General features: G+C 41.0%; 2 protein-coding genes across 6 annotated transcripts in view; both read left to right on the plus strand.

The window, feature by feature from the left end:
• Positions 1-4,016, plus strand: part of PDE4B (phosphodiesterase 4B) — a 669,313-nt gene extending 665,297 nt beyond the window's left edge. For all 5 annotated transcript variants that reach the window (XM_086390409.1, XM_086390410.1, XM_086390412.1 and 2 more), the window contains one exon: positions 1,734-4,016. In XM_086390409.1, the coding sequence (XP_086246535.1) occupies positions 1,734-2,099 (366 nt within the window). In that variant the 3' untranslated portion in view covers positions 2,100-4,016. The remainder of the gene's footprint in view (positions 1-1,733) is intronic.
• Positions 4,017-23,393: 19,377 nt separating this feature from the next.
• LOC147375549 (uncharacterized protein C15orf61 homolog) lies at positions 23,394-24,008 on the plus strand. Its single transcript, XM_086390415.1, has one exon. It carries the CDS (start codon positions 23,424-23,426, stop codon positions 23,895-23,897), a length of 474 nt encoding a protein of 157 aa, XP_086246541.1. The 5' UTR covers positions 23,394-23,423; the 3' UTR covers positions 23,898-24,008.
• Positions 24,009-26,377: the final 2,369 nt, after the last annotated feature.

Here is a 26,377-nt window from a genome sequence, read left to right on the forward strand (position 1 = left end):
CCTCCACCCAGAGCACTCTCCATCACTGTGAACAGGTCTCCCTGTTTCCATGACATTGTGGTCCACTGTGGCATTTCCCACAGATGGGCTTTGGTGAGCACTGTCTGAGTAGACTGGTGGTGAAACCTTTGACTAGGTGCTCTTCAGATCTGTAGTGTTCTCTCACCCCAGGGCCTAGGAAATAAGCAACTAGAGGCTGCCTTTCTTATAAATGCTGAACATTTAGCAAGAGCAAAACAAATGAAGAAAGAAAATGGCTGCACTGTAGTTCAGCTGATTGAATTTTCTCCATTGCCATGAGCTTTTTTTTTTTTTTCCAAATCCCTGGAAAACACATTGAAAATAGTATTTAAAAACCTTTAAACACATGTAAAGAATTAAAAGAGAGGAAAGAAGAGTGGGTGGAAGAGAAATATTTGAATCATCTATAGTCGGTCTTATAACCAGTACAGATCAGAGATACCCTGACTTTGGTGTGAATTCTGTTAATGCTAGGGAAACACCAGAGAAAAGAATGAAAGAGAGGAAGGAAGGAAAGAAAATAGGAAGATAAGAGTCATGTATGGCTAAGGTTCTTTGATATGGTACAACTTGGGATGTATGAAATAACTGGCCCCAAACCAGAATATTAACAAAGAGGTTTCCAGCAGTGTGGAGAGTTAGCTGTGTAATGCCCCATGGGTGCACAGAAGTTGCCCTTGCTTGTCTACCCCTGGATCCTGACCCAGCATCTCTCCAGCTCCTCAGACCACAACAGGGGAATTCCATTCCCTCATTCACCTAGTGCCTGTTCTTTCTCTCAACCTGCTCCCACCCCCAATGTTTCCTGTTTGTCCCACAGTGGACGGGTCAGCATAAGGCCACAGAGCCAGCACATGCAGGATGCATAGCCCCTGCGTAAACCAGAACAGAGCCATAAGCTTCATGTTTCTTCACAGGAACACTAGCAAAGGAACCGCTTAATTGTCTTTATTTTTTCCTTCTTTCTCCCAATGGAAATGATGGTGTGCCCTCTGGATCTAAAACAATTGCAGACATGTCCACAGAGGGGATATTTATTTGTTTAGGAGCTTGAAGTATTTTCAAGTGTTTTACCTACGTCGTCTACAAACCAAAAGCATTCCACAGGACTTGAGACATGCCAGAGTCATCCTGGGCTGGCTCCCTTTCGTTTTAAAACCATGGCATATTTTAAAGTTATCAGGGAAAGAATGTTGAGTCAGAGCTCAGTGGACCAGGGGCTTCCTTCTTCAGAGAATGACTCACAGAATCCAAGGAGTGACAAAGCCATTCCCAGCCAGGGTTATATCCAGACTTCTTATTTGGCACACGTCAGAGGAAAAGTAATCTAGTTTTAGTGAGACCAACACAGGCTTTGGAGTCAGACAAAGTTGGGACAGAGTCCCAGCTCCACCGTTTACTGGCTCTGTGACCTCTGACAAGATATTTCTGAACCTCGATGAGTCTCACTGAACCTCAGTGGGTCTCCTCAGTTTTCCTTTGTGAATGGTGAATATCCATTCTCAATCTGTGGGATTAAGAGCAATAATGCATATATTGCATTCAGTGCAGGATGTACCATATAGTAAATGCCCAAATAACAGAATCTGGTATTATTTAATCTTTGTTGGGTTGTTGTGTCTTTTTTCTTTTTCCTCTTGCAAACCAGGGCAGCTTGCTTGCTTTTCCAGGGCCCATCACAATAACAGAGATGTAACTTTATTTTTCTTCAGGTGGGCTTCATCGACTACATTGTCCATCCCTTGTGGGAGACCTGGGCGGACCTGGTGCAGCCTGATGCCCAGGACATTCTGGATACTTTAGAAGATAACAGGAACTGGTATCAGAGCATGATACCCCAGAGCCCCTCCCCACCACTGGACGAGCAGAACAGAGACTGCCAAGGTCTGATGGAGAAGTTTCAGTTTGAACTAACCCTCGAAGAGGAGGATTCTGAAGGCCCCGAAAAAGATGGCGAGGGCCACAGCTATTTTGGCAGCACAAAGACGCTCTGTGTGATCGATCCGGAAAATAGGGATCCTCTGGGAGAGACTGAGGTAGATATCACCACAGAAGACAAGTCCCTGATCAACACATAATCTCCCTCTTCATGCGGAGATGAACATTCCACCCTTGACGAGCATGCCAGCTGTATGGTAGGGCCAGCCTGCCATGGGGGCCGAGGCCTGCACGGGACAAGGGCCATGTGGCCTTTCCAGTTACTTGAGTTCGGAGCCAGAATGCAAGACCGTGAAGCAAATAGCAGCGGCTCAGGAAATTCCACGGTTGACTTGCCTTGCTTGCAAGCTGAGTGGAGAGCTGAAGCTTTCTGTGGTTCTGGAGGCCAACTGTGCATCACGACCGAATGGCTTGAAAGTGGAAGACACCAAACTGAGAGATTTTTCTGCACTATGTTTTGGGCATCTGTCCCCTCTGGTGACTGAACTGACTAATAAGGTCATTTCTAAATCTGCTTACCTGTCCCCTTGTCTGCCACCCCGTGTGCCTTTTTTGTAAAACATTTTCACGTGTTTAAAATCCTGTTGAATACCTAGAATTTAGTATCAGCTTCTACACAGATAAGCATTACAAGCTGACAAAAACTTTTTTGACTCTTTCTGAGGGGGAAAAAAAAGGAAAGGAAATTGTCTTCCTTCTTTCTTGGGCAATATCTTTCACTCAATTACAGTTACTTTTGCAAATAGAAAGGCTACACTTCTAACCACATTCGACTTCCTTCCCCTATGGTCCCAAACAACTCCTCAGTTGCCCTTAAAACAGATCTCTGTCTGCCTGCTTTGAAAGTACTTTTTTCCCTCTAGAATTGCACCTCTTTGCTGTAAACAGAATAAAGTTGAACAAACTAAGGGGTAGGAATGGGTAGTTGTCTTGTTCACAGTAACAGTCTGTGTAGAATTCAGCTTCACAAGGCAATTGCCCTGTCGGGTCCTGAACCCCTGTGCCGCTGGGGTTGCACGATCCCCATCCTGTTCTCTTGCTCCCCTCTTCATGCTCACACCAGTTACACTGTTTCCAATTTAATGCTGCCGTCTTTCTCTTGCACTGCCTTCTGTACTAACACCTCCATTTCTGTTTATAACCGTGTATTTATTACTTAATGTATATAATGTAATGTTTTGTAAGTTATTAATTTATATATCTAACATTGCCTGCCAACGGTGGTGTTCAATTTGTGTAGAAGACTCTGCCTAAGAGTTGCAACTTTTCTTGTAACGTTTTGTATTGTGTATTATTATATAACCTGAACATTGCTGAAGAGATGTCCCCCTCGCCAGTTGGGTCTGCCCTTTTCCTGGTCTGAGTTGCTAATACTGCTCAACTCCTTCATGAACTGGCTTTGAAAACAGGACTCTCACATTAGATACTAATGGTTTCTACTGAGATTTTACTTTTGTATAGTTTGCTGGGGTGTGGGGGCAGTGGGCTATGGTTTTTACCCCTGTTCTATTCAAATCTGTACACATGAGTTGAGTTTTAACTGAGTTCTACTATAATTGAGGCTTCAGTTTAACAAGAAACACTACGTTTGGTTTAACAAGCAACTCACCAATCATTCTTCTGAGAGTCCCCAAACTACTGACTTTGAAGAGAAATTTCCCAGCCTGCCATTAAGCAGGAATGTCAATGTTCCAATTAATTACTAAAGAAAACAATAAAAACAATGTGAATTTTACAATGAAATGTGAACTGACATAGTAAATTATGCAAATGTGAAGCTTCTGATAACACTTGTTAGACCTCTGACTGGCTTCAGTCTCTGTAAAATCTATTTCATGCTTTCAGTTCAGCATTGTGACTCAGTAGTTCAAGAAATGGCACAAATGTGCATGACCAATGGGTTTCTATGTCTATGAACACTGCTTATTTCAGGTGGACATTTTATTGTTTTCCAAAGTTTCTCACAATGTATGTTATAGTATTATTATTATATATTGTGCTCAAATGCATTCTTAAGAGACTTTTATATGAGGTGAATAAACAAAAGCATGATTAGACTGCAGGCCCAATTATTTTGTGGTTAGTTCTGATGCATTAAAAGCAGATATTTTTTTCTCTTCTCTCCTACCATACTCCACAAAGAAAACCACCCACTTTGCTTGGCCAACATCACACCTAAAGTTTCATAATCTGTGTCCAAAAAGTCCCCTAGCTTGGAACATTTACTTTTTTAGCAACTGTTCGACAAGGTCGGTGGTGCAAGAAGGGAGATGGTGAATTAGAAGAAACAAAGCCCCTTTAAGAATCTGAAGAGTTTAATCTGCTAGATGAATAAAAGTAATCTCCCACGTGGTTGGATCCTCTAGAAAAATGAATCCCAGACTCAAAGAACATTAGCTTGATGTAGTCAGATGGTCCTATTGATTCATTTGACACATGAAGAATCGGAGGTCCAAAGAGTCACGTTAAAGCACAATGCAAGGAGTGCTGGCTGACACTCATGGTCACCTCAGTGATCCATGGAGTCTCCTGTTGACCATATGGTTATGCTTTTCTTTCTGGAAAGAACTATGTAAATATCATAAGCAAAATAACTCTTTGTAGAAAAAGTCAACTTAGAAAAATTTTATCCTGAGAAAGTTGTGTGTGTGTGTTGACAAAGGCTGCAAATAAGAATCAGTGGTAACCCATGATATTTAAACCACAAAGGGAAGTGGTTGTGAACTAGGAAGGGGGTCTGCTCTAGAAGAACTCCACTCAATAAACTGAAATTACTGTATTTCTTTTTGAAGATGACTGAAGGTGAGCCACTGTTGCAGAACCAACTTGCCTGCTGGTTCCAAAGTAGGGTTTATAGCTCTTTGCCACCATCCTGATCTCTGATTTCACCTGTCTGTCTCTAAGCTTTTACTGATTGAGTGACAAGTGAATTGGTTAGAATAGCCACAAGTGTGACTTCAAAATATCTAGAGCTATAAATATTTATAAATATTTGCAGGTCTGTTCCTACAGAGTAGTTCCTAACCTTTGGTTCAAAATTAGAATCATCTGGAGAATAAATATTTTGAAAAATACTGATGTTTGAGTTCCATTCTCACTCCCAGATTTCTGTTTGAATTGGTCTTGGGTGGAGCCCTGGTCACTGGATTTTTCGGTCTCCCCAGGTAATTCTAACATATAACCTGAATGGAGAATCAACTGCTTCAGAAGAGAGAAGCACACTTGTAGATAAGGCTTTTGTTTCAGTCTGTTCAGGCTGCTATAACAAAATTCCAGACTCTGTATCTTAGAAGCAAGAGAAATTTATTTCTCATAGTTCTAGAGGCTGGGAAGACAAAGATTAATATAATAGCAAGATCACTTCATATCTGCTTCATATCTGGTGCCTGCTCACTTGTGTCCTCACCTGGTGAAGGGGCTGGAGATCTCTCTGGATCCTCTTTCACAAAGACACTGATCCCATCCATGAGGGCTCCACTCTCATGACTTAGGCATCTCCCAAAAGTGCTACCTCCTAATACTATCATCTTTGGGATTTTGGATTTTGACATATAAATTTTGGGGAGACAAACATTCAGAAAATAACAGCCTTCTTTCATCCCAGCTGTCTTCAGACACTCTGCACTCACCATGGCCATGCTCTGGTTCAAGTATAGAAACAAGGAAAGGGATAAGAGATGAGTAAGATGAAGCTCTGCACTCCCAGAGCTTACAATGTGCTGTTGTTGAGCTCATCACTTGCCTTCCAGATTGTAAAATCATAATCATGTTCTCAGGAAAACCACAGTGCAGGTCAATCTAAAAGAAAGTTCATCTTCTGATTCCAAAACATAGGCCATAAGTGTAATTGTCCTCCCACTCGATGGCCGGGAGCTATTATAGAAGCAAAAGTTACTGAGGCATCTTTGCCAAGGCTGAGAGTGATAACTTTTGCTTAACAAGATGCACATGAGCTAAAGACTGATTTACAGACTTAGGAACTGTCCGAGTTGGAAACACACACACATACACGCTGGATGGTGTTTCCCTGACTTATTCCCACAAGCTTATTTTGATATAAATAAACTGGAGGTCATTGTAATTCTCAGTCCACTAAAGGAAGCCTAATGGAGTCCCTGTGAAGGGAGGTGGTTTACTGTATTGATTCTGGAGCCAAATGACCTGGATTCAAATTCTAACTCCTTCATTTATTACCTGTCCTGCCTTAAATAAATCACTTACTCACTGGGCTACAGTATAATGGGGATTATAAATCTGTCAGATGGGGCTAATAAACCCAGGGCTCTTTCTACAGTTTCATTGCTACTTCTCTGAGCCTCATGTTGTTCAAGAATGATGAAATCACTGATTGTATGAGCTTTAAAACCTATGAGCCAGGATGGACAAAGATGTCTGGCAAATCCTATTTATTAACCCATTGTTTGTGCAGCCTATACCCCTTACCAAGGATTCTCCACCCTAGTTTTCTCTTACATCCTTCAAGATTCATACCAGGTGACCTCTAATAGATACTTCCCTGATCCCTAAGGTTGGGATAAGGTCACTTTATCTGAGATTCCAGAACATCTCATGCTTTGACATTAATTAACAGTATAACCCTGGGCAAGTTCCTTAACTCCCCTATGCCTCAACTTTATCTGTAAAATGGAGATAATTATAATGATAGCTAGCTCATAATGGATTATGTGAGAATTACATGATCTGATATACATAAAGTTCTAAGAAATGTTATAACTATTAATACCTACTACTATATATTTAAGTTAGGTTTTTCTCTTTCCCTAAAGACTATAACTCATTGAGATCAGAAGGTGGATCTTATTCCCTATTGAACTTCAAGTACCCAATCCAATTTCTGGAATAAACATACATTTGGCAAAATAAAGTGAATCAAGTAATTTTGTGAAAGAGTGAAAGACCCATGCCTTGGGCTTTCCAAACCAAAAACGGTGTTGATCTCAGAGCACTGAAATTATAAGCTATATAATTTCAGAACCAAAGGTTCTTCAGAGATGTTCTGGTCTGTGCCTTTTCTTTTATAATCAAAGGAACTGAGGCCCAAAGGTGGCCAGTGACCTGCTTGAGATGACAAGATATGTTAATGTCACAGGTTTGCCGTAACTAAATACCACAAGCTGGGTAGTTTAAACAATTCAAATGTTTTGTCTCATAGTCCCAGAGGCTAGAGGTCCAAGGTCATGATGTCAGGGTCAATTTCTGCTGAGGACTTTGAGGGAGAATCTGTTTTTGCCTCTCCTCTAGCTTTGGGTGATTTGTGGGCAGGCTTTGGCATTCTTAGCTTGTAGATGCAGCACCCAAATCTCTGCCTTCATGTTCACATGATGTTGTCTTAGTGTGCACATCCATGTCCAAATTTCCCCTTTTGACAAGTCACCAGTCATGTCACATTAAGGGTCCACCCTACTGCAGTATCACTTTAAGTAGCTATATCTGCAAGAACACTATTTTCAAACAAAGTTACATTCTGAAGTATTGGAGTTGGTCAAAAAGTTCATTCTGTTTTTTCTATAATGTCTTAGGGAAGAATCCAAATGAACTTTTTGGCCAATGCAATACTAGAAGTTGGCCTTCCCCAGTGGCTCAGTGGTAAAGAACCTGACTGCAATGCAGGAGATGCAGGAGACCCTGATTTGATCCCTGTGTGGGGAAGATTGCCTGGAGAAGAGGAAAGGCAACCACTCCATTATTCTTGTCTGGAGAATCCCATGGACAGAGGATCCTGGCAGGTACAATCCATAAAGTCAAAAAGGGTGGGATAGGACTGAAGCGACTGAGCACAGAACAGTAATACTAGGGGTTAGAACTTCAACATATAAATTTGAGGGGGATGTAATGCAAACCATAACACACAGTTGCTCACTAGAAGATTTCCTGATTCCTTCCAAAGGGATATTTCTGCAACATCATGGAATCTGAGGGTCTTATCAACTTCTCTGCACCTTTGTTGTTGTTGTTCAGCTTCTCAGGCATGTCCAGCTCTTTGCAATCCCATGGACTGAAGCATGTCAGGCTTCCCTGTCCTTCTCCATCTCCCGGAGCTTGCTCAAACTAATGTCTATTCAGTTGGTGATGCCAACCAACCATCTCATCCTCTGTCGTCCCCTACTCCTCCTGCCCTCAATCTTTCCCAGCATCAGGGTCTTTTCCAATGAGTCAGCTCTTCACATCAGTTGGCCAAAGTATTGGAGTGTCAGCTTCAACATCAGTCCTTCTAATGAATATTCAGGGTTGATTTCCTTTAGGATTAACTGGTTTGATCTCCTGGCAGTCCAAGGGACTCTCAAGAGTTTTCTCCAACACCACAGTTCAAAAGCATTAATTCTTTGGCACTCAGCCTTCTTTGTGGTCCAACTCTCACATCCATACATGATTACTGGAAAAACCATAGCTTTGACTAGACAGACCTTTGTCAGCAAAGTGATGTCTCTGCTTTTTAATTCACTGCCTAGGTTTGTCATAGCTTTTCTTCCAAGGAGCAAGCATCTTTTCATTTCATGGCTGCAGTCACCATCTGCAGTGATTTTGGAGCCCAAGAAAATAAAGTCTGTCACTATTTCCAGTTTTTCCCCATCTATTTGCCATGAAGTGATGGGACCAGATGCCATGATCTTCATTTTTTTAATGTTGAGTTTTAAGCCAGCTTTTTCACTCTCCTCTTTCACCTTCATCAAGAGGCTCTTTAGTTCCCCTTCAATTTCTGTCATTAAGGTGGTGTCATCTGCATATTTGAGGTTATTGACATTTCTCCTGATGATCTTGATTCTGGATTGAGTTTCATCCAGCCCGGCATTTCATATGATGTACTCTGTATATAAGTTAAATAAGCAGTGTAACAATAAACAGCCTTAAAGTAATTCTTTCCCAATTTTGAACCAGTCCATTATTCCATGTCAGGTTTATCAGGAGGCAGGTAAGGCGGTCTGGTATTCCCATCTTTCTAAGAATTTTCCACAGTTTGTTAAAGAATGAACTGTAAGTTTGAGTCAGTACTGTTCAGTTCTAAAAAGTATAATTTCTTTATATGAAGGTGTTTTTGTTTTCTTAAGGTTTTTCTGAGTTCTTCAAACAAATTAATTATTTCCTTGATGTAGCTTGATGCCACATGGAGAGGCCAGGGAGAAGGAGAAGCAGGGTCTTGGGGTAGAAGGACAAACACAGGCCTGGAGTTAAGAGCTTAGGCTCCAATAGTAAACGATTCCAGTTCAAATCCCTGCTCTTCCACTTCTTAGGTATATACTATGGGCTAATACTTAGCTGCTTCAAACCTAAGTTTTATCCACATTAAAGTGAGGATTTTGTAAAGACTAGTGAATAATGCGTCTAAACTGCACGTGTCAGCCACTGTATCACAGGTATCAGCTAAGGTTCATTTTTTTCTACAAATATTTATAGAGTGGCCAGTTGCATGCCAGGCAATGTGTAATGAACCAGACAGACAAATGCCCTGTCCTTGTAAAGTTTATATTTTAGAGGGAGAGAAAAAAACAATAAATGAAAAGATAAATAATACAGTATCAGGTAGCTTTGCATCTTTGGTGAGTGACAGTGGTTAAGAGCAGTGTCTTTGGAGTTCAACTACCTGGTTTGGAATCCCAGCTTCTCCCATTATTAATGGTATGGATTGGGGTACAGCAAATACAAAGGCCCTGAAAATATAGTGTGCAAGTCAACCGCACAGAGCAGCAAGAAGGCCAGGGAAGGCAGAGGAATAGAAAACACAGTTGGTAGCCAGGTCACAGGGAGCCCTTGTGCTATTGTAAAGATTTGGGTGAGTCACTGGGCAGTCTTAAGCAGGGAAGTCAGATGATTGTACCTACATTTCTAAAAATTAATTCTGTGTGGAGAATAAACAATATTGAGACACGTGCAGAATCAGGCAGACCAGCTAGGAGGCTCCTGAAAGTGTCTTCTGAAGTGACAGGAAACTTAACAAGATTAGTAGTGGTAGAAGTATTGAGTTGGAAGATTTGGGGTAGGTTTTTATTTTTTAAAAAAATGATCCACAGCCTGGTATTAGTGTTATTATTTTATTTTTTTGCCATGCTTCATGGCATGTGGGATCTTAGTTCCCTGACTGACCAGGGATCAAACCCACGCTCCCTGCAGTGGAAGCACAGAGTCCTAACCCCTTGACCACCAGGAGATTTCCTGGGGGTAGATTTTCAAAGCAGAGCCATCAGTACTTGCTTCCGGATTTGAAAATGAAACCAGAGAAGTGAAAAAGATCCCATAGCCTGAGCAATCCACTGAATGGTGGGAATATTTCCTGTGATAGGGAGCCTCTGGGGAGGAAGAGATTTAGGTGAAGGACTCTTGACATTTGAGGTGCTTTTTTTCTCACCCAAGTGGAGATGTTGAAGAGGCTGTCAGGTGTATGCTCTTGAAGTTCAGGGTAGGGTTCCTGAGAATCCTCAACGCTGAGTGCCCTGTCAGTGAGGAGGCTCCCACTCCACTTGGTGTCGTGTCCTTCTGGGATAACTGTTTTACCCCAAATTATCCTTCACCCACAATGTGACTTCTTGCATAGCTTCTCCAAGGAAGCTGCCTACACACAGTATTGTGTGATTTCATAGAATTTTCTAGAAACTACTGGGTGTCCGGAAGGTCAGTTGCAATAGCACACTGCTTTCTCCTGACACAGAGCTGCCTCATTTCCTCTCTCCTTTTCACTCTCTCTTCCAACTCATTGAACCTCCCTCTCAAGAGCAAAACCAGTTCTTTTCCCTGGCTTCTGCCCCATGGTCAGCATTCATATTTTATGGGTGGAGCTTGATTTGGGGGAATCTCACCACCTAAACCAAAGAGCTTCCGATTGATATTTTATTAAAAAAGGTGTTTTGTAAAAATACATACATTGGTCTCCCAAAAGAAATTCAGATATAAGAACCTTTCTTCCTTATGTTATTTCCTCAAGTAAAAATGGGAGGGCTCAGTCATAGCCTTTCTGAGAGGTGCATGAGGAGAAAACAAAGTTCTTCTTGTACCACCAGAGGCTCCCCACCTCATAACCCAACCCTGTCCACACGCTTGACCAGATTTGCATGGATGCTGAGCTTTGCCCTCTGGCATTGCTCAGTAGTTGGGACTTCAGAGTTCTGGGTAGTGATTTTTACCAGATCTCTTTCTTTTTCTCCTTAAAATTTTACCTGATCCCTGCGTGTGAGTGCTCAGTCACTCAGTTGTGTCCAACTCTTTGCAACCCCATGGACTGTAGCCCACCAGGCTCCTCTGTCCATGGGATTCTCCAGGCAAGAATCCTGGAGTGGTTGCCATTTCCTCCTCCAGGGGATCTTCCTAATGTAGAGATCAAACCCAGATTGCCTGCATTTGAAGGCAGATTCTTTACCACCGAGTCACCTGGGAAGCCCACCTTATCTCTACAAGGTCATCAGATTCTTCGTGTCTTTGATAGAAAAATTCATTGTTTGTGTGAATGTTCTTTGGGTCTCTTGCTTTGCCCCAAGCAGCTCTGCCAGCTCTGTAGTTCAGAGCCCTGAGAGCAGGCGGAGAGAGTAAGCGGAGACACATATAAATGCTGCCCCCTTCACTCGATCTCAGATCCTGCCTTGTGTTTGTTGGGTGCTGTATTTAATATCCCAAGATAGGATTTTATTGTGCAATGTGGGCCCTCAAATCAAGTCTATTGTCTAGTGCTTAGAAAGAAATAAAAAATTTTTTAATAATTTGTTATAACACCAGGGGATTAAAAAAAGAAAAAAAACCTTGGCCATTCTGGATCCTTTGAATTACAGCATGTCATGTCAGATATAGTTATTATCAACAGTAACCATGTATGTATTTATTTTGTCTTTCTCATTGACTTTTAATCAAACATCCAACTAAGACATGACTCCACAGTTTCTCTAGTTTCCCACATGAAAATCCCAAGAGCCAGGCAGCTGGAGCCTCTGTGAGGGCAGAGAGTGTTTGGTGTCTCGCCCTCCCTTTCCAGAGTGCATTGCACTGTGTCAGGCACAGAGTTGATGTTCAAACAGTTTTTGAATAAATTTGATGCTGAGGACAGTAAAACCGCACTTAACAGGAAGATGAGACGAATGTGTCCAGAAGGCAAGTTGACTCTGAGTCTCGCCCACTAGTGTGTGATGCTCTATTTTCAGATCTGTCTCCCTACTCAGCACTGAGTCCCTCAAGATAGGAAAATGTCTTTTTGTTTGTTTGTTTCATCTTGTCTTCCTCCCCAACAATCACTCCTTTCATTCCCAGTGAAAGGAGTGTCCTGTGATAAGGTAGAAAACTTTGTTATTGAAATTATTTCGGAAATACATCTGTGGGTCTTGGGGAAGAAGTAAAGTATCCTGGGGAAAGCAAAGTTTGACAAACCTGTGTTCCAGGCCTTGTTATGCCCTTTCTTAGCTGTGAGAATTTGGGCAAATCATTTAAATTTTCCAAGCCTAAATTTTCTCCTAATTAAAAGGAACGCACAATAGGCAGTCAAAAATGGAATCGATATAGCATTACACATAGTGGGTGCTCAACAAATCTTTATTGTCTGGATGTGTGTTCTCATGGATGGAAGGATTAAAAATCATCTCTCTTTGAAAACATAATACAGCAGTATATTTTGATTAAGGTTCAACAAATCAAGACTGGGTTAATCTAGATTTTTCCAAACATAATTTATGATTCCATCCAAATATAAATTACGATTCTAGAAAGATAAATGCTCTCACTCCAACTCACCAATAGGGGATTATGCAGACACTGATAGACTCATTGAAATGGAAAGAAATGTAGAAATCACACTAGCCCGCATTCTTCCAAAGCTGACTGCAAGCTTGCAGAGAACTTAGCAAGATTCTTCTGAGATGACATGAGCTGTTAGATTTTTGAGATGGAATCAAATTGTACACTTCTAGAGCACTCACTCTAGCTTACTTTTTCCTTCTGTAGCCAAATAATGTATTTAATTTCTCTTCTAATTTCTTGTTCCAATTGAAAATAGGAAGCAAACTTTCAGCGGCTGTGACTATGAGATCTTGGGAAAGGTTATATAACCTCTCTGTGCCTCAGTTTCCTTATCTGTAAAATAGAAACAATAACACCAGAACTTGTGTTGAAGATAACTGTGAAGCTTAAATGAATAGGACTGTAAAATATTCAGGACAGTGTCCGTTCTGTAGTATACATTAACACATATTAACTGTATGTAGCTGGAGGTAGCATGGTTTCTATATTGTAGTCTTCAAACACATTCCTTATGACTTAAATTCATCATTCGGGTCTGATCATCCTGGGTTTGCACACATCCACCGTGTTTCCTGAGGATGAGTGTCCAGAAACACTGTATTCCAGCCTCAATGGAGCACATTGTGACACTTGCCCTTCTTTGTTCTGGGCACAGGTCCAGAGCCCAGATCGTATTCATTTGGGGAAAAGTCAGTGACTCACCCTGGTGATTCACAGGTGCTTACAGGCAAACAAGCCCTTCACACCTTTTCACAGGAACCACAGTAAAACCATAGCTCCTACTTTCTGTGCTTGTCAAATTGAGTTTCTGTGACTCGGTGCATCATTTACACTTAAATGATAACGTTTTATCTGAAAAATCAGTGAGTTAAAGGAAAGAGGGTTTTCTGTTTGGGTGTCAGACTGACCTGTGTGTCAACCCCAGCTCTAGTACTATGTTTGAGAACTTAGAGAAGACATTTAACTTGTTTGATCTTCAGTTTCCTTTTCTATAAAATGGAGGAGTGATAGCCATACCAAAGGATGATTTAGAAAGACATAACTAATGCAGTCTGGCACATTCAGGCATGCGATAAATGGGAATTATTCATAATATTAATACCCTATTATGATGGTTAAATGAGACAACATATATGTGGGGAAAAAAATCTGCATGTTGTAGGTTTTAATTCTAAAACCAAATTACTTTTAACCTAAAAACAATTTTGAATTTTGATTCTGATCATCTATTAGCTATGGGCCTACCCCAGTCCTCGCAATTGTAATCTACATCGTCAATAATCATGTATTCTATATTTTCATTTACATTGTTAGTAAAAATGTTAACCAGAAATGCATACGTGCTCAGTCGTGTCCACCTCTTTGTGATCCCATAGACTGTAGCTTGCCAGGCTCTTCTGTCCATGGACTTTTCCAGGCAAGGATACTGGAGTGGCTTGCCATTTCCTCCTCCAGGGAATCTTCTTGACTTGGGATTTGAACCCATGCCTTCCGTGTCTTCTGCATTGGCAGACAGATTCTTTACCTCTCCATCACCTGGGAAGCTCCACAATGGAGGTGTGTTAAGACACAAACAGTCTTCCAGATCAGCACTGATCCATTTGTCAGTGTTTCATAGGGTGTCAGTCAATTATAAATTCAGCTCTGTATACCATTTATCTATGTTTAAAAAATATCATAAAAATGTGACCAAACACTTATCTGAAATTCAGACATATTTTTTCTAAAGCATTTCCCTCCTGGGTGCAATCTACTAAATCCTAACTAACTGGGAGAAGTGACTATTACAGAATGACATTCTTAGGGGACTCATGCTAGTCACTTTCCTGTCAATGTCCTACACATTTAATTCTTAATTTATTATATGTCCTACATATAATTCTTAATTTATTCTAGAACTTTTCATACAATTGATGTCACACTCAGCAATTTGTACTGATGGGTTCTATCCTTCCTTGTAATGATTGAGATAATATCTGTCCATCACACACCCCCAGATGCCCAGATGCATGACATATTTTGTGTCCTCTCTGATTTCTCAGAGATTACCAATCATGAGTCAAAGCATATTGGTAAGGCCTTTTAACATCCTGGGAAACCATGTATCTAGAGACATGAAACCACTTAGCAAGAGTGTTCTTCTAATACCTCTGTGCTTCATTTGGCAGATCTAGCAGAAGAGCATGGGGAAGAAGGGCAGGAGGGGTTTTCTGCCAGGAGGAAGGAAGAGCACAGGAAAAGAGCAGAGATACAAAAAGGTATCGCTGAAGCTCACCCATATACTCATTCACCCCACAAGTATTTATTAAGTGCCTACTGTTGGGCCAGATGCTGTAATAGACAATGGAGATACAGAGAAATTTAATCAAATAAAAGCCCTACTCACAGTAAATACAAAAGAAATCACCTAGGCCTTCTTGTATGGGAAGCTTTGCATGATTGTAAGAACAATTTGTGCTAAAGCTCTGGAGCAGGAGAGAGCAGAGTGTCCATGAGGACCTGAAAGAAGGCCAGTTTGACTTGAGATGGTGGCTGGTGAGGCAGGCACAGGCCAGATCTCACGAGGTATTTTAAGGATTTTGCTCTTCCTTAAACACAATGAGAACCATCAAAAATTTTAAGTAGAGAGGCAGTACATTCAAACTTGAATTTTGGACAGATCACTGATGACAGAAAGATCACTGACGACAGACCATCTGATGACAGATCCTGAGAGGACAATAAAAATGTGGGAGACAAGTTAGCAGGTGACTGCAGCTGTCCCACAAAAATGAGATGATGTCTTGGTTTAGGATGAGACTGCAGAGATGGATAGAAACGCTCCAATGTGGAGCAATTTAGGCCTTGCATTTATAGATGCTGGTGACGGATGATATGAGGAAGAAAGAGGGAGAAAAGATTAAAGGAAAAATCCTAAGTCTTTGGCTTCTACTATTAGAAAGGTAGTGGAGTTGTTTTCTCAAAAAAGAAAAAGGAACTCTAGGGAAGATCCCCTGGAGAAGAAAATGGCAATCCACTCTAGTATTCTTGCCTGAGAAATCCCATGGACAGAGGAGCCTGGGGGGCTACAGTCCAAGGGGTCACAAAGATTCAGACACAACTGAGTGACTGAACATGCAGGCAGGGAAGAACAGTTTTGAGGAGGCATGACTCTAGTTTGGGGTGTGTTGATTTTTAGTTTGGTTGTCTTAGTGATATCCAAGTGTATGTGAAGTAGATAGTTGAGTATGACAGTTTGGAACTCAAAAAGCCTAGGCTAAGAGGTACCCATAAATCATCCATATGGTAACTGAAGCCACAGGCTGTCCTAGGAAAAGAGTGTATAGTGAGAAAAGAGGGCTGAGGGTAGTACTAATCTTTGAGGAACTCTGTTATTCAATGAGAGAATATAAAAAAGATAGGCCTGTAAAGAAGAATAAGAAAGAGAAATCAAAGAACTGGGGAGTGTACCAGGGGAATCTGGTGTCTAAGAAGCCTAAAGAAAAAGAAAGTTTTAATAAGGAAGTGGTCCACAATATTGAATTCTGCTGAGACAATAAGCAGAATAAGCAAATAAGCAAAGAAAAATATTTATTTTATTTAGAATTGGGGGTATTACTGGTGAACTTAGGTTATTTTCAGTGAAGTGATAGCCTCGTAGCCAGTTTTCAGTGAATAAAGAATAAGGAGGAAAGTAAAAAAAAAAAAAAAAAGAGAAAAGAAAAGAAACAGTGAGACCAGACAAGAACTCTCAGAAATGAAGAAGACTGGGAGGGACTGAGTGAAGGAGGAGGGATCGTTGAGAGTGTCTTCTCAGGAAGGCAGAGTGGTGTGGTCCACAGCACTAGTGGAGAGATCAGTCTCAGAAGAAAAGCCACCTTGTCTACTACACCAGAAAAGGAGGGGACAGGTACAAGTGGATTTGTGAGTTCAGCGAAGGAAAGTGAAAAGACTTTCTTTCTTCTGGTAACTTTGATTTTCTTTCAGCAAAAGAACATTGCCCTTTCACACCAGCCAGTTCTTTTAACCAAAAGAAACATTTAGTCAAAATCAAGTATATACACTTCCAGAGGATACTAAAGGAACTCAACCATCCATTTGTTGGAGGAAAACCAGAGTACTGAGCCTGAAGACATGGTAACTCCACTTGGAAAAGGGAAATAGAAGCAGTGCTTAAATATGTAAGTAATTTTTATGTTTAAAAAAATGAGTTTGTTCTTAATTACAGTAAGAGTGGGACCTGGGTCAATTGAAGATATAGAAAGTTTCTTGTGTGGGCTCAGAATTATGATAAGCTGGATTTTCTAATTGTTCTTGTCCAAAGATGTAATAATATAATCAAAGGTGGTGAGTTCAAGATACTAGAAGTGGTTGCTCAAGGAGACTTTTATTTGTTGGGACTGATGCAAAGGGACTGATGTAAAAAGGAAAATTCAAGCCTGAGATGGGAGACTGGATGTTGAGAGTTTCTCTTTCTTTGACTATTTTTCTCTCCTTTACAACATGAAGACCATTTGCTATCTCCTTCAGCATTATGTTTATTCTCCTCGAGAAGACAGAAAAATAGGAAAATAGCAAAGAAAGAGAAGATAACAAAGATAGAAAGCAAGAAGATAGCAAAGAAAGAAAGTGAGAATTACTAGGTTGGAATTTTCCTGTAATTTATAATATTTCCAAACTATCTGCAAAGCTCTAAGACTCTCTGCCCTTCCTCGACTGTGTGCACACCTGTGTGTGTGTGTGTGTGTGTGTGTGTGTGTGTGTGTTATTTGGCTTGATTTTCATCAGAGCTTTGAATACTCCCTTTATTTTCTACCAAGCTCATTTTCATTGTTTTCTTGCTAAGCATATATTCACATTCATCAAGTGGCTTTCTTGATTCTTGTCTTGTGGTCTCAAACTTTTGTGTTCACTCTGGGAAAGCTGTTCCTCTTTCTAACATTCTTTACGCCTATATACAAACTGAGCTCTTTAGAGAGCATCTTTGTGAAGGCACATTAGTTTTTCTCATTTCCTTTCTAATATCCAAGAATAATGGCCATTTGTATAGCACTTGATAACATTATAGTATCCATCCATAGCCATCACTGCAGTTGATTATTACAAAGACTCCTTGAGATACAAGTTATGTGCCATCCAGCTCCAACAACATCACCACTACTGTGGTCACCATTATAATAATCTCCACCAACTCAGTTTTAAAGATAGAGGCCTGGAGAAAATTAGGAATGTGCCTCAAGTCATTTCACTGAACCAGTGAAAAGCAGACATTCAGAGATGTACATGCTCTGAAAAGTCTACACTTTTTCTATACATAAAGCTGCTGCCCTAGGACTGTGTCCTTAGCTAGGGTAAATCTGGAGTTGGCATGGTCACTTTCTCCAAAACTGCCTACTATTTCCTCCTTAGCATGTTCTTCCTCTTCGCTTGTAATTACATGGAATTTCAGCTCTCTTCCTCACTTCCTTAATCATAATGTTTTTTGAATTATTGAATAAACTTTCTGGGACAGTCTCCTGTATGAAATTCTCTTGAATTTTAGTATTTCTTAGGTAGTCTGAGCCATCCCTTCTGAGTCAAATTATTCTGCCCCTTTGAGCTCTCTGTTTCTAAATTATCCATCTTAGAGGCATATAAATACCCACCTTGATAGTGCATCTAACCTTTTAGTCTGTTGGTCAGTCAGTCAGTCAATTTACTGAGTGCCTAACACATGCCAAGTACTATCCAGGCTCTTAGGGTACATTGGTTAAAAACCAAAGATATACATAACCCATGTAGAGAAACATTAACCAAATAATTGCAAAAATAAGTGTAAGTTATGTGAGTATTTGTTTGTCTTTTTGTCCTTTCTTAGGTTTTTAATTGTTTGCTTTGTTAGGTCTTTTGCAGTCAATATGACAAGCCTACCCTAGAAACTTCTGTCTTTAACGTACTTTTTAACATACAACTTTTCTACAACATACCTTGCTCTCTTAGAAACCTTCTTACCTATTCTACCAGCACAAAGAACTTTAGTTAGAAGGCAACTTTTAAGTTAGCTAGGCTGGTATTTCTGAATGTGCATACTAATCAGTTGGTAATCTTATTAAAACACAGATTCTGATTCAGTAGATCTTGGGGGAGGCATGAGATTCTGTATTTTGTTGCAAGCTCTCAGATGATGCTGATGCTGCTGGATAGCACTTTGAATATCAAATATCTAGTCTTCTGGGATATAATGAGGAGTATCCATCAGAATATCTTGCTTTTGCAAAACACAGATTCTGAGTCAGACTTTTACAGGAATTGATACGTATGAAATTTGAAAAAGCAGTCTTCCACTTCCAGTTAATATAAATTAACTGGGCTTACCATCTTGTCTGAAACAACCAAAAGAAAACACAACTGACAAATTATGATACAATGATTTTCAAAACTCTGGACATTAGTCAATGAAGGGGAGTGATCTCTGAAAAACAAGAAACAAATGAGGTTAGCCCAATAGTTTCTCTTGAAAGAATTTCCAAATTATGTAATCCAAGCAAAGCCCAGCTGACTCCCCGAGTTGAAGAGATAGAACTGAGTGTCAGAGGAGAACAAGGTGGCTAGAGTTCTTAGAATGGAGCACCAGAAAAGAGGAAATTTCATAGAGAGAAAAATCCAGAGGTCTACAGAATGCCCTTCTCAAGCATATGGCAGAGTATTGATCACCACATACCTGTGACAAAACAACCCAAGTCAAAGGTAAGATTTATTGGAATGGATAAGAGATGACAGTCCCCTGTGGTCACACAGAGTTAGAAAGAATGCCTGTACCTACCCACTGGAGATAGTGATTGCAGCCATGAAATTAAAAGACACTTACTCCTTGGAAGGAAAGTTATGACCAACTTAGACAGCATATTAAAAAGCAGAGACATTACTTTGTCATCAAAGGTCCGTCTAGTCAAGGCTATGGTTTTTCCAGTGGTCATGTATGGATGTGAGAGTTGGACTATAAAGAAAGCTGAGCACCAAAGAATTGACGCTTTTGAACTGTGGTGTTGGAGAAGACTCTTGAGAGTCCCTTGGACTGCAAAGAAATCCAACCAGTCCATCCTAAAGGAGATCAGTCCTGGGTGTTCATTGGAAGGACTGATGTTGAAGCTGAAACTCCAGTACTTTGGCCACCTCATGCGAAGAGTTGACTCACTGGAAAAGACCCTGATGCTGGGGAAGATTGAGGATAGGAGGATAAGGGGACAACAGAGGATGAGATGGCTGGATGGCATCACTGACTCGATGAACATGGGTTTGGGTAAACTCCAGGAGTTGGTGATGGACAGGGGGGCCTGGCGTGCTGAGGTTCATGGTGTCACAAAGAGTCAGACACGAGTGATAGAATGAACTGAACTGAACCCACTAGACTGAAAAAGTTCATGATTCATGGGGCATTAGTTAGAGTACTCAGGAAGAACTGTCTCTGGTAAGGAATAATTACCCTCAAATAAAGCACTATTATAGTTTCAATTAATAAATCTTAAAAAACCATAGGATCACAGTATTATCAAGTAAATTAACTGCATCACAAAATAAAGCTCAAGAATGTTAACAGGAATACAAATTATCCAGCACCAAACAAGGTAAAATTCAAAATGTGTGGCATCTAATAAAAATTTACCAGACACGGAAAAAAGAGAATATAATACATAATGAGGATAAAAATCAATCAAACAAAAGTAGCAGAAATGTTACAGTTAGGAGATAGAAATATAGTTGAAACTGTATTTCTTATGCTCAAAATATTAAGAAGAGGTAAGAAAGATGTTGTTGCTCAGTTGCTCAGTCGTGTCCAACTCTTTGTGACCTCATGGACTGTATCAATGCCACGCTTCTCTGTCCTTCACCATCTCCCAGAGTTTGCCCAAACTCATGTCCATTGAGTCAGTGATGCCATCCAACCTTCTTATCTTCTGTCGTCCCTTTCGCCTCCTGTCTTCAATCTTTCTCAGCATCAGGGTCTTTTCTAATGAGTTAGCTCTTCTCATCAGATGGCCAAAGTATTGGAGTTTCAGCTTAAGCATCAGGTCTTCCAATGAATATTCAGCATTGATTTCCTTTAGGATTGACTAGTTTAATCTCCTTGCAGTCCGAGGGACTCTCCAAGAGTCTTCTCCAACACCACAGTTACAAAGCATCAATTCTTTGACGCTCAGCCTTCTTTATGGTCCAACTCTCACACCCATACATGACTACTGTAAAAAACATAGCTTTGACTAGACAGAACTTTGTTGGCAAAGTAATGTCTTTGTTTTTTAATATGCTGTCTAGGTAGGTCACAGCTTTTCTTCCAAGGAGCAAGAAAGATATAAACATACATTAATTATGAGTAATAGCAGATTAAACATTTGAAAAGAAAAGATTAATGAACTTCAAGATATAGTGATGGAAAATATTCAAACTGAAACACAAAAGAAGAGAACTTTTAAAAAAAGAAACGAAATTAACCAATCATCACCAGGTTTTGGGATAGCATCAAGGAAGCTAATAATAATAGACGGAATCCCTGAGGAAGTGAGAAGAGCTAATTGAAATCTTTCGAAAAATAAATCCTGAAAAATTTCCATGCTTGATGAAAACTATGGGAAATAGATGGGGAAACAGTGGAAACAGTGTTAGACTTTATTTCTTTTTGGACTCCAAAATCACTGCAGATGGTGACTGCAGCCATGAAATTAAAAGACGCTTACTCCTTGGAAGGAAAGTTATGACCAACCTAGATAGCATATTAAAAAGCAGAGACATTACTTTGCCATCAAACGTCCGTCTAGTCAAGGCTATGGTTTTTCCTGTGGTCATGTATGGATGTGAAAGTTGGACTGTGAAGAAGGCTGAGCACTGAAGAATTGATGCTTTTGAACTGTGGTGTTGGAGAAGACTCTTGAGAGTCCCTTGGACTGCAAGGAGATCCAACCAGTCCATTCTGAAGGAGATCAACCCTGGGATTTCCTTGGAAGGAATGATGCTAAAGCTGAAACTCCAGTACTTTGGCCACCTCATGCGAAGAGTTGACTCATTGGAAAAGACTCTGATGCTGGGAGGGATTGGGGGCAGGAGGAGAAGGGGACACCAGAGGATGAGATGGCTGGCATCACTGACTCAATGGACATGAGTCTGAGTGAACTCCGGGAGTTGGTGATGGACAGGGAGGCCTGGTGTGCTGCGATTCATGGCGTCGAAGGAGTTGGACACGACTGAGAGACTGAACTGAACTGAACTGATAAGCCCACAAATATAAGGTCAATGAAACCCAAGAATAAGAAACTTGAAGAAAGCAATATCAAAGCACATCATAACCAAATTTTTTAAAGCCAGTGATAAAAAAATTCTTAAAAGAAAGAGATAGGAATACCTGACTACCTGACCTGCCTCTTGAGAAACATGTACGCAGTTCAGGAAGCAACAGTTAGAACTGGACATGGAACAACAGACTGGTTCCAAATAGGAAAAGGAGTTTGTCAAGGCTGTATATTGTCACCCTGCTTCTTTAACGTATATGCAGAGTACATCATGAGAAACGCTGGGCTGGAGGAAGCACAAGCTGGAATCAAGATTGCCAGGAGAAATATTAATAACCTCAGATATGCAGATGACACCCCCTTTATGGCAGAAAGTGAAGAAGAACTAAAAAGCCTCTTGATGAAAGTGAAAGAGGAGAGTGAAAAAGTTGGCTTAAAGCTCAACATTCAGAAAACTAAGATCATGGCATCTGGTCCCATCACTTCATGGGAAATAGATGGGGAAACAGTGGAAATAGTGTCAGACTTTTTTTTTCTGGGCTCCAAAATCACAGCAGATGGTGACTGCAGTCATGAAATTAAAAGATGTCTGCTCCTTGGAAGGAAAGTTATGACCAACATAGACAGCATATTAAAAAGCATAGACGTTACTTTGTCAACAAATGTCCGTCTAGTCAAGGCTATGATTTTTCCAGTGGTCATGTATGGATGTGATAGTTGGACTATAAAGAAATTTGACTGCAGAAGAATTGATGCTTTTGAGCTGTGATGTTGGAGAAGGGACTTCTCTTGAGAGTCCCTTGGACTGCAAGGAGATCCAACCAGTCCATGCTAAAGGAGATCAGTCCTGGGTGTTCATTGGAAGGACTGATGTTGAAGCTGAAACTCCAATACTTTGGCCACTGGATATGAAGAGCTGACTCATTTGAAAAGACCCTGATGCTGGGAAAGATTGGGGGCAGGAGGAGAAGGGGACAATGCAGGATGAGATGGTTGGATGGCATCACCGACACAATGGACAAGGGTATGGGTAAACTCTGGGAGTTGGTGATGGACAGGGGGGCCTGGTGTTCAAAGAGTGTCAAAGAGTCGGACATGACTGAGCGACTGAACTGACCTGAACTGAAAAGCAGGCAACGAGGGTGGAGCAGGGAATTAGGTAATGCACAGAGGAGCAAAGATAAACATGTTAACAGATTTCTTGTCAGAATAATGGAAGCAAAGAGATAATGGAACAACATTTTTAAAGTACTGAAAGAACTGTTATCCAAGAATTCTATACCAAGTGAAAATACCTCTCAAAATGATGGAGAAACAAAAGATTTTTTTCATATATACCAAAGGTAAAAGAGCATATGGCCGGCACTTGCGCGGCGCCCGTTGGGCGTCCCACTACCAGCCCCGGGGAGCGGGCGCGCGCGCGCCCCTTCGGCCCCGCCCCCAGGGGCGCGCGCCCGTAAGGCGGCCGAGGGGTGGGGGACGCGGGCGAGGCCGGTCATGGAGGCCCTACGGAGGGCCCACGAGGCTGTGCTTCGTCTGCTGCTGTGCCGGCCCTGGGCCGCGGGCGCCGCCTCCCGCCCGAAGCCCCGAGCCTCGGAGGTGCTGACGCGGCACCTGCTGCAGCGGCGCCTGCCTCACTGGACCTCCTTCTGCGTGCCCTACAGCGCCGTCCGGAACGACCAGTTCGGCCTCTCGCACTTCAACTGGCCGGTGCAAGGCGCCAACTACCACGTCCTGCGCACCGGCTGCTTCCCCTTCATCAAGTACCACTGCTCCAAGGCTCCCTGGCAGGACTTGGCCGGGCAGGACCGATTCTTCACGGCGCTCAAGGTCGTCAACCTCGGTATTCCAACTTTATTATATGGACTTGGCTCCTGGTTATTTGCTAGAGTCACAGAGACTGTGCACACCAGTTATGGACCAATAACAGTTTATTTTCTAAATAAAGAAGATGAAGGTGCCATGTACTGAAAGTGTGCGTTGAAGGACGTAAATATCAATAGATTTTTTTTCTCGTGTATGTGCAATATTTATTTTTGATCCTTTAAAATAAAACTTTGCAAACACCTAAAAAAAAAAAAAGAGCATATGGCCAACAGACTCATTCTATAAGAAATTTTAAAGGAAATTCTCAAGCAAATGGAAAAGGAAACCATATGGAAACTTGAAGCTATACCAAGAAATTAAGAGCACCAGAAATGACAACTATACCACTAAATACATACTTTTTTATTTTTAAAAATCTCCTCAAAAGATAATTGACTCTTTAAGCAAAAGTGAAAACAGTATAGCATGGAGTTTACAAGATAATCCATATAAGGATGCTACATTGCTAAAAACTTTAGATTCAATGGGTAATATTAACTAAAATGTATTGAAGTTTTACATATAATAACTCATCTATACCCTACCATAACCCAATGTGACAAATATCTATATGAGCCCAATTTTATTGATGAGAAAACTAAGACACGAACTAATGAAGATTAGAGATAGGACCTAAACCCAGGAGTTCAGACCTGGAGTCTTCATGCTTAACCACTGTACATACAGCCCTCTCTTTTTGTTTGTTCATTTTCATTAATTAAGGATTTACTCTTTTTAAGATCTTCTAAGTTAAAAATCTTTTGACCTCACTTGGCACATCTAAGGGGTCTTGATTGTTTCTCTCAAAATATTATTTGGGGTTTGGGCTTAACTTATTCTTTGCACACACACACATACACATACATGTAGTGCTAGGAACATAGAGATTTAAAAAACAATCTTTGAGTTCACTGAGCTCACAGTTAGTGGGGGCAAAGTGGGGGTGGGAGGCAGGTAAGAGAACCTTTTTGCAGTGGAGAAAGTATATGGTTAGCAGAAAACAGAGGATATTTTGAAATCAGAGAAAGAAGCTTTTTCTAGGTCTTCTTAGGAAGCTGGAAGAGCTGTGGCAAGTATTCTTGGAAGAGCTGATTAGAATTCTGCAGTTGCTTCACAAATTAGTCTGTCTTTTAAGATTTGATTTAAATCATGCATGTCTGTGCTTGGCGAGCATGTACACGTGTGTGTGGCTGCCTGACACAAGGGATTGGCAAAGAAAGAAAAAGTACTGAAATATTTGCTAAGTCAACAAAATTTGCACACACACATGTCCATTTAAGCACCAGAAACTGTCTTTAACTTTTTATTTCATGCCTCTCTTTCTCTCTACACACCTTGCAACACCGGCAGCTTCCATGGCCTGCATCTGACAGTTGATACTTCTTAACTCAGTCTGGCTTACAAAATTCTTCCCAACATACCTGCTATAATCATTGTCAAGGGCTGCTGTAACAACAACAAATGGCCACAAACTTGGCCACTTGCAACAGTGGAAATTTATGGAAATTTATTCTCTAACAGCCTGGATGCCAGGATTCTAAGATGAAGTCATTGGCAGGGCTGTGCTCTCGGGAAGACTCTTTCTTGCGTCTTTCAGTTCCTGCCTTCTCCTTGATTGTGGGTTCATAACTCCAGCCTCTGCTTCTGTCTTCACATGGCTTCCTCTTCTGTATTGCCTTCTCTTCTCTGTTATCTCGACAACTGTCACTGGATTTAGGACCCTGATAATCCAGGATGGTCTCATCTTGAGATCTTAATTATATCTACAAAGACCCTTTTCCCTAATAAGGTCACATTCACAGCTTCTGGGGGCTCAAGGTGGTCATAGTTTTGGGAGGACCCACAATTCACCTCACTTTAGAGGCATGTGCAGCAGGGTCAGGACTAGAGTGAAGAGAGTGAGGCACTCAACTCAGCTGCAAAATTGAAGGAGGCACCAAACAAAACTCAGAAAGATAAATTAATGATATAAATAAATATTTCAATATAACATCTTCCCCCAAATCAAAATGAGAGCCAAAAGTCAATAATTTAAAAATATTAATATTTTAAATAAAGACAAAATCAATGCTTTTTATTTTCCTTTCAGGTTTCTAACATGGCTTAGCTTGCCCTCACTTCCAGAAACAGACAAGTCTCTGATCCATAGCGAGGACTAGCTGAGCCAGATCCACCATTTCCCTCATCACAATTTAGATCACGCTTCCCAGAAATACTGCTCCCGGGAGCTTTACTCTGGAGACCAGGCCACTAGGCACTGGGCTTCTCACTTTTAAAGCAGGCTTATTTGTCTTATGAATTGTGCAAACACCTCCTGAGAAGCTAATTAAAATGGAAGCCCATGATGCCAAATCCGGGAAGCCTCCAAATAAGCATGGTGAAGCTGCCAGAAAGTGTTATTAATACACACACCCAACCTCTCACTGTGGCTTAAGGGGGCAGAGGACTCAGAAGGACAAATTCAGAAAGGTGACTTTAAGGTGGAAGGTGCTGAGCCCCAATGTCAAGCACAGCACGAGGCAGAGGGACGGCACTCGACTTGAGTGGAAATGAGTCTTTGACTGCTGGTGGGTGGATGGAATTCA

Source organism: Bos grunniens, chromosome 3 (genome assembly GCF_055505025.1).
Source record: "Bos grunniens cultivar Pamir isolate PY7600 chromosome 3, Bosgru_T2T1.0, whole genome shotgun sequence".
In the NCBI taxonomy this organism is placed as follows: domain Eukaryota; kingdom Metazoa; phylum Chordata; class Mammalia; order Artiodactyla; family Bovidae; genus Bos; species Bos grunniens.